Raw genomic sequence first — 8,424 nt, 5'->3', positions numbered from 1 at the left:
CTAGCAAGGGGTGAAGGTTTTCCAGAAGTAGTTTTTGCAGGGGGCTTTGCGGGTGGGCGAGTGTTCTTCCTCCAGCTCGCTTGCGGGCGGATCGTCCGAATAAAAGGAAGCCGTGGCCTCGTGCTGCGTTTCCACATCATCCAGCAGCTCTGCCAGCATTTTCAGAATCAGGCCTTTCCGGACTTTGAACTGCTCCTGCGGAGGGAGAGGGAGAGAGGCAGAAGGCGGTGAGGTTGTCTTCCTTGCTGGACAACGTGAGCACACAGTGCTTATGTGTTGGGGGAAGATGGTGGGCATTCCAAGTGGCATGCCTAGGGGTGGGTAGGTGTCAGCTCTTGACCCAAAGAACCAGAAATCACCACAGAGACAGTTAGAATCCAAGCAGATGGCTTTTACTGGTCAAATAGGCAATACAGTGCATATAGGATAAGATGACAGCTATGAGGGTCTTGCTCGTTAGTTGGCAATATAAAGCTTGAATAAGGCGGGAGATTACAGAACACACAAAGCATAAACAGAGCACACTTTCCCAGGGGTAGCGTTCCCAGGCTTTGGTATGTGAAGCTGTCCTTGAAGTCTGGACGGTTCAGCAAAGGAACAGAGGCAACAGAGAAACCGAGATAACAGCCTGACATCCTGCTGCCCTTAAGGCCCCCTCCCATCTTGCAAGGGGGTTGGTCTGTCTGGGTAGGCAATGTGAAAGGCGTTGACGAGCTTGGGGGCGGAGACATCTCGTGCGCGAACCCACTCGTCATAGGCAGGGGGGAAGTGTTTCCAGCGAACTAGGTATTGTAAAACTCCATGGTGAATATGGGAGTCCAGGACCTTGGAGACCTCGAAATGTTCTCCCCCCCACACCATTATGGGCTGTTCGGGAGGCAGTTCTGGATGCCATTGCGGAGAAGCAATATGGGGTTTCAGAAGGCTGATGTGGAAAACGGGGTGCACACGTCTTAAGGTTTTGGGGAGAGATAGTTCCACCGTGACAGGATTTATGATGTGAGTGATGGGAAATGGGCCAATGTACTTAGCGTTGAGTTTATGGCACGGGCGGGTGGAACGCAGATTCTTGGTGGATAGGTATACCAGGGTACCTACTTGTGGGTCCCCACCGGGGGACCGATGCTTATCGGCTTGTGCTTTGTATAAGCGCTTGGCTCGGGCAAGATTGCTAATCAGCCAGGGCCATGTAGTGCGGAGGGTGTGTGCCCAAGAGGCAATGTCGGCATCCCCCTCCCCTTCCACAGCCTCTACAGGGGGGATAGGACCGAAGTCCTGTCCATATATTGCATAAAACGGGCTGAAACCAGTGGATTGATGTACAGCATTATTGTAAGCATATTCTGCAAAAGGTAACAGTTCTACCCAGTTATCTTGGTGGTAATTGACATAACAGCGCAAATAACATTCAAGTACAGCATTAACACGTTCGGTCTGGCCATCCGTTTGGGGATGGTATGCACCAGACAATCCTTGCTCCACCCCCACCAATTTGAGAAAAGCTTTCCAAAACTTTGCAACAAAGCTACTGCCGCGGTCGCAGATTATTTTGCGCGGAAACGAATGTAGTCTAAAGACATGTGACACGAAGAGGCGGGCCAATTTCTGAGCGGAGGGGATCCCTGCGCATGGAACCAAATGTATTTGCTTAGAAAATAAGTCAGTGATAACCCACAGTACAGTTTTTCCCCCGCTGAGAGGGAGATCCGTCATAAAATCCATAGCAATCACTTCCCAAGGTTTGGAGGGTATTTCAAGCGGTTGCAGTAGTCCTGGGGGCTTGCCTTGAGATCGTTTGACTGTGGCGCAAATAGGACAGCTGCGAATAAAAGAGTCAATATCAGAACGCATTCCCCCCCACCAAAACTGTCTGCGCAACAAGTGAAGGGTCTTTAGAAACCCAAAGTTTCCTGCGGTTTTCATTCCATGGGCCAAGTGTAAGATGTCTTTTCGGAGCGCTTTGGGTACATACAATTTTGAGTCTTTGTACCAAGAGCCCCCTTGTTCAACAACACCAGGAGGCAGGGTGTGATCAGAATGTTCCATAAGGCAGTGTTCCCGCAGGGACTTTAAGAAAGAATCGGAGACGGGAACCCCCCCTCGTTCAAAGTAGTAGTAGGAGCAGGTAGGGGGGTTGGCGAGGGGGAAACGCTTACGTGTTGCAGTGCGTAGACTTCAGGCGGCTGGGCGGCCGGTTGAGTTGGAGGAGTCGGAGCTGGAGCCGGAGCCATCGCGGTGTTCCGTTGAGGAGGCAGGAGAGCAGCGGTAGGGTTGGAGGGGTTTGCCCTCTGGTGACTGTGTGTTGTCGCTGGGGTAGCGTTTGGGATCGGGTTTGTACAGCCAATACGGGCAGGGCTTCTCTTTGTGCGGGTGTAAATAAAGAGTCTGTTGGCCGATCGAGTTTTGCCGGGTATTGAGGCAATCGGGAGAGAGCATCCGCAAGAACGTTTTGTTTTCCTGGGACATGCTTCAGGACAAAACGAAACTGAGCAAAGAATTCTGCCCAACGTTGTTGTTTTGCGGATAATTTATGGGTTCCTGTGAGGGCGGCCAGATTCTTGTGATCGGTCCAAACTTCGAAGGGGACTTTGGACCCTTCTAGGAATTGTCGCCAAAGAGTAAGAGCATGGTGAACAGCTGAGGCTTCTTTCTCCCAAATAGGCCAGTTCAATTGGGAGTGCGCAAACTTCTTAGAGAAATAAGCGCAAGGATGAAGGAGACCATTAGGTCCTTTTTGCAGCAGGCCCCCCCCCATAGCTACGTCGGAGGCATCGACTTGCACAATGAACATTCGATTAGGGTCTGGGTGCCGTAGCACCGGTTCTGATGTGAAAAGGCGTTTGAGAGCTACAAAGGCGGCTTGGCATTGATCAGTCCACAGTATTTTAGCGGAGGGCAATGTGGCAGAGTTTTCTTTACCTTTGGTTTTTAGAAGGTCGGTGATGGGCAGTGCTATTTGGGCGAAGTTTGGAATAAATCCGCGGTAGAAATTAGCAAAGCCCAGGAATTGTTGTACTTGCTTGCGGTTGGAGGGAGGTGCCCATTCGAGGACGGAACGGACCTTGTCCGGGTCCAGGCTAAGGCCATGGTGGGAGATTATGTATCCCAAGAAAGTTATTTTGCTCTGGTGAAATTCGCATTTAGCCAGTTTTGCGAAGAGTTGGTGGTTGCGTAGGCGGCGCAGAACTTCTCGGACCAATGTGACATGCTCGTCCATGGTTTTTGAATAAATGAGAATGTCGTCTAAATAAACCACTACTCCGCGGTATAGCAAATCATGAAGGATTTCATTGATGAGTTGCATGAAGACCCCCGGGGCCCCTTTTAACCCGAAGGGCATCACAAGGAATTCAAACATTCCAAAGCAGCTAGAGAAGGCAGTGAGGGGTTCGTCCCCCTCTCGGATGCGGACGCGGTAGTAGGCTTCTACCAGGTCCAATTTAGAAAAAATACGTCCTTCTTGTAGTTGTCCCAAGATATCTGAAATTAGTGGTATAGGATAGGCGTTGGTTTGAGTAACTGCATTGAGTTTTCGGAAGTCAATGCAGAGGCGTAGGTCGCCCTCCTTTTTTCGGACAAAAAACACGGGGGCTGAGTTGGGAGCATTTGATGGGCGAATGAACCCTCTGGCAAGGTTTTTGTCCAAAAAGTCCCGAAGTACAGTGCGCTCGGAAGTGCTCATTGGGTAGATTTTACTTTTGGTTAATGTGCAGTCCTTCACCACTTCAATTGCACAGTCAGTAGCCCGGTGAGGGGGTAAGGCATCACATTCTTTAATGTTAAAGACATCCGCGAAGTCTTGGTATATTTCAGGGAGGGCTGGTGTTGATGGGACCTCGGAGAGTAATGCCGAAGCAGGTGGAGACAGCACCGCAACTTGCTGTCGGTGCTGATCGCATTTAGGGTTGTCAAAGGAGATTGTGTTCGTGTCCCAATCGATACTGGGACAATGACCTTTAATCCAGTTAATTCCCAGGACCACCTCGAATCGAATAGGGGCTATGGTAAAGTCGATTTGTTCCCAGTGGGAGCCAATTCCCATCGCCACCCCTATAGTGCGATGATCAACTGGACCCCCTTTGAAATGGCTCCCATCCATTTGGGCAAATTGGACGGGGGCTGGTAAAGCCTCGGACTCGACTTTGAGTGCTGCGAATGTGGCTGCGCTTATGAGAGTGCGACTGCAACCAGAGTCAATAAGTGCTTTAACGGGTAGTTGGGGGCCACCTTCGTGATGTTGTAGAATGACGTCTACATAAACAGTGGTTTCTACTTCCTTTACTTTGGTGGGAGCTGTCGGTTTAGCAGGAGAATCTGCAGAGGTCTGTGGAGACGCTCCACTCACCACAGACCGGAGCCGTTTTTTGACAAATCAAGGGGAGATTCCAGGTTTAAAGCCGGAGAAGTCCATGGGTTCTCTTCATCCGAAGAGGGAAAGTTGTCCCCCAATCAAGCACTTGTAATCTGAGACCCGGCTGGGTCAGTTGATGCAGGCAGGACGGATGAGTCTCCAGCGTGAAGTGCAGAGGGTGTGGGTCTTCCCAGCACTGCGCTGCGGGTGGCCGCGGTGCCTCTGCGTTGCGGTCGTCCCCTAGCTCGAGTTGCCGTGCTGGGACGAAAGGGTTCAGGGCGGTATGGGCAGACCGCTGCAAAGTGGCCCTGTTCCCCACAAATGAGGCAGGCACCCCTTTGGAATCGGGTTTCGCGCTCCTGGGGTGGACGCGTCGGCTTCCGTATAGCGGGGGGTGGTGCCTTGGGCTGGGGCTTTTGGGCGCTTTTCTCCGGCATCCCCCTCCCCTTCCTCCCATTAACAGCCTGACAGTAGGGTTGCCCTCAGGGTGGCAAGACACAAAGAATGACCGAGTCCCCCTCTCTTACATTTTGCAGAAGAGGGAATCACAGCAAGTGCTGCTTCTCCCACCCCTGCAAGACAGGCGGTGCCAAGGAAGTCCCCTTTTCTCCAGAGCTGCCCACAGTAAACCAGCCCTCTCCTTTCTATCTGGTCTGCCACCAGGGTACTTTTGTAGTAGACCGGCTGTTGTCCCTTTAATAACAGTTTGAACCCCAGAAATAATTGCTACTGAGCCCCCTCTGTTCATCTCTTATCTTGAGAACCCTACAGGGTTGTTGCCAGAAGTCTGCTGTGATTTGATGGCATGTTCCTCCTCCATCATGCAGCACAGTATTGGAGGACCAAACAACACGATTCCGAAGTCCCACGACATCAGCTACAGGCACATAATTTGTCCCTAAACAGCCACAGAGATGGTTTCATGTGGGTAAGGGCTACAGCTGGGACTGCCAACTTTTCAACTGGTCCCTCTGGCTGCCCCTTTAATATAATTTTGATCAGCAGCAATGGGCAGATGATGTTATTTAACCTGTACCTCATGGAAAGCATCAATTGTCCATTTCCACTTGTCAAACCTCTGGCAGGACATTTTTCAGCAAATCTGACTAGAATGGACTAAAATTCCTGGGCCTTTGCAAACTTAACAACAGGCAAAAAAACAAAACAAAAAACCCAACAGGAGCAGTTCTCCTTAACTTTGCATTTCCACCTGTGGAACTGCACCTGTTAGATTTCTGCAAGCTGTCTACCTGTTAACAGGAAATTATGTGCCTGGACATGGCAATCGTATTTTTAGCCGACTTGTGGATGGTAGCTTAAAATGGACTTTCAAGACCTGGCTCTGATTACCTTGACTATGTGGACATACTACAAAGAGACAGACTGGTGGTTTCCAATATTAGATCCCAGAAGAATGGAATGAGAAGCAACTTCTGTTGACCACAACAGGGACTCACAAAACCTGCCCCAACAATCCTCAGGGCCCCAACAATTTACTCCTTCTCAGACTGCGTGATTGAGAGTTCAGATATGAAGGATCCGCTGGAACCACAGACTATCCAGGACAAAATGGTCGGGTCCAGAGATTGCACAGTGTGGGAGCAAGGGGATTCTTTCCAAACTAATAAATAATCCTTTTCCACTTAAAACAAAAACAAAACCCCCTTTCTTCCCTTATTCTTTCCTCTTGTCTTTCCCACCTTCTTTCTTTTTCCTTCTCTTTCTTTCTCACATTTCCTCTTGCTCATTGTCAGTGTTAAAGATAGGACATTAATTTATAGGGTCGCCATAGGTTGGAAGCAACTTGACAGCACATAGCTCACACATTCTGAGTGCATTGTGAACTCCAGCAATCACTTCTTTCCTTCCTTCTCCTTTATTTACCTACCTCTTCTCTTTCTCTTCTTTGCTCGGAACTCTCTCCCTTTCTTCCTGTTGCCACTGTCTTTGCTGCCTCTTTAACCTTACCTTTTTTCCCCTGTTGAAAAAGCCCTTCTTGTGCTTTGACCTCTAGCTGGTCAGCAACTCCACCGTCCTTTTCCAACTTCCAGAATGCTTCAAACCTGGTGAAAACATCCCAATGCCCTCCGTAGCAATTCCTGAAGGAATCTCATTCTTTTGACTCACCCTACTGCTGTGAACCGAAAACATGTCCTCTCTGGGCAGCACTGACGCTCTCACGCTCCAGGCCAACAGCATCACGGCGACGAGGCTGGCTACCAGCTGCATGATGAAGGGGATCAGGCAGTGATGCTCTTTGGATCAGGCAGTGATGCTCTTTAGTCCGATTCTTTCTCAGAAGGTGGCTGCTGCCCATTTTATAAAGCCCTCCCAGAACGGTGCAAAGTGACACACAGCGCAGAGCAATCTTGCAGGCCAATGAGACTCCAGAGGAGTGTTGGCAGAAGGTTGCTGGAGGAGGGAGAGGGCCGTGAAGGACCCCCCCCCCAAAAGTGACAAGCCAAAGGGAATGATATGAACGAAAGGCGGAGGAGGATTATAACCACACTAGCAGAGCGTGTCACTTTGCTCTATGTAAACAAAATTATTCCAGTGAGTTCACGCAGCACAGATAGGTGTGAAACCAGTCCTCAGATTTTGGTGGTAATTTTTGCTTTTCTGGACGTTGGTGCTGTCTGCTTAGGACACTTACCTGCCAAAGCTGACATGTGGACTTTGCAATGGAAGTCTGAATTATTCTCACGCATCCTATGCATGTTGTTATCAGAAAGGTGGCAATCAACTTAATTGTGCATTTTATTATGTGTTGTTGTATTATGTATTATTGTTATGGTTAAGCTCAAGACCTTTGGTCAAAGGAGCTAGTAAATAAATGGAATGGAAATGGAATTGTGCATTTTGTTCCCCATTCGAAAGCACAGAGAGCATCCTAAATGCCTGCAGATTTGAATCATTGCGGCAAGAGGTTTAATAGTGTTTCATCTTGCCCATCTTCTTGCCCATCTCCCCCCATCCTCCAGCATCTGATAATATTCTTAACAATACAGAACATAGTTTTCGCATCAGAAGTTCAGTGTCACAGACATTCCCAGCATCTGTTTCTTGAGACACCAAATGTCTAGAAGCAAAGAAAACGAAAACCTCAAAAGGTGTTCCTAATATTGAGTCATATTATTTACTCTTCCTGTTTTTCTTAAGTAAATCTAGCATTTTGATTTAGCAATATGGATACTTCTCCTGGGGCAAGATGTTATTTGGCAGATATCTAATTAAAATATTGTACTTTAAGATTTGAACTATTAAATTTAAACAAATGGGCACTTTAGCAAAAACTCACTGACAGCAAGTTGGGTATAACATTTGGAATACCCGTCAAGGTCTGCATTCAAATTCTTACACTGCCATGGGCTTGGGCCAATCTTTGATTCTTGGCATTACCTGCTTTACAGGGTTAGTGTGAGGACAAATGGGAAAAACATACTGAGTTACTTGGAAGAATGATGGGATAAAAATATGATTGATATTTAATATAGTTGTCTTTTAAAAATATCTTCCAATTTAAAATGAAGTACTACCACTTGTTTACCACTTGTTTTTTGACAAATGGTTATGTATGTTAATTAACCAACTAGGGGAGATGTCATAGAATCATAGAATCATAGAGTTGGAAGGGACCACCAGGGTCATCTAGTCTGACCTTCTGCACAATGCAGGAAATTCACAACTACTCCCCCACACACACTCACCCAGTGACCCTTACTCCATGTCCAGAAGATGGGGAGAGAAACCCTCCAGGATCCCTGGCCAACTGGCCTGGAGGAAAAAGCAAGGGGTTGGACTAGATGGCCTGTATGACCCCATCCAACAGCTTCATATAAACAAAAATAGCCTGTGTCAATCAATCAATGGAAACTTTTATAAGATGCCAGCACACACACCCCCACCCCGCATAAAAGCAATTATGTAACAAACATCATAAAATACTTTAAAAGATCAATTGTAATACACTTTATGAAATACTTTAAAAGATTCATAATAAACAAACCTGTCAGCAATGTTCGCACCTATTTTTTGTGTATATTTCTGAAGCATTCCATTCCATCTTCAGCAGA

At 47.9% G+C, this 8,424-nt stretch overlaps 1 protein-coding gene across 1 annotated transcript; it reads right to left on the bottom strand.

Moving 5' to 3' along the window:
* Nucleotides 1–6,580, bottom strand: LOC130491700 (somatostatin-2-like). The gene is made up of 2 exons (XM_056865486.1): nucleotides 6,479–6,580; nucleotides 1–195 (listed from the first exon to the last, which is right to left on the bottom strand). Exons 1-2 carry the CDS (start codon nucleotides 6,578–6,580, stop codon nucleotides 1–3), a joined length of 297 nt encoding a protein of 98 aa, XP_056721464.1.
* Between the last annotated feature and the right edge of the window lie 1,844 nt (nucleotides 6,581–8,424).

The sequence above is a fragment of the Euleptes europaea genome, chromosome 19 (genome assembly GCF_029931775.1).
Source record: "Euleptes europaea isolate rEulEur1 chromosome 19, rEulEur1.hap1, whole genome shotgun sequence".
Classification (NCBI taxonomy): Eukaryota; Metazoa; Chordata; class Lepidosauria; order Squamata; family Sphaerodactylidae; genus Euleptes; species Euleptes europaea.
Note: the sequence above shows the minus strand (reverse complement) of the source record. Positions and strands in the feature narration are given on the sequence as shown.

Excerpts from the sequence above, each read along its gene's own strand:
- LOC130491700 (XM_056865486.1), bottom strand. The coding sequence starts at position 6,580 with ATGCAGCTGGTAGCCAGCCTCGTCGCCGTGATGCTGTTGGCCTGGAGC. Across the intron at positions 196-6,478 it reads TTTCGGTTCACAGCAGTAGG|GAGCAGTTCAAAGTCCGGAA; the intron begins GTGAGTCAAAAG and ends CTCCCTCCGCAG.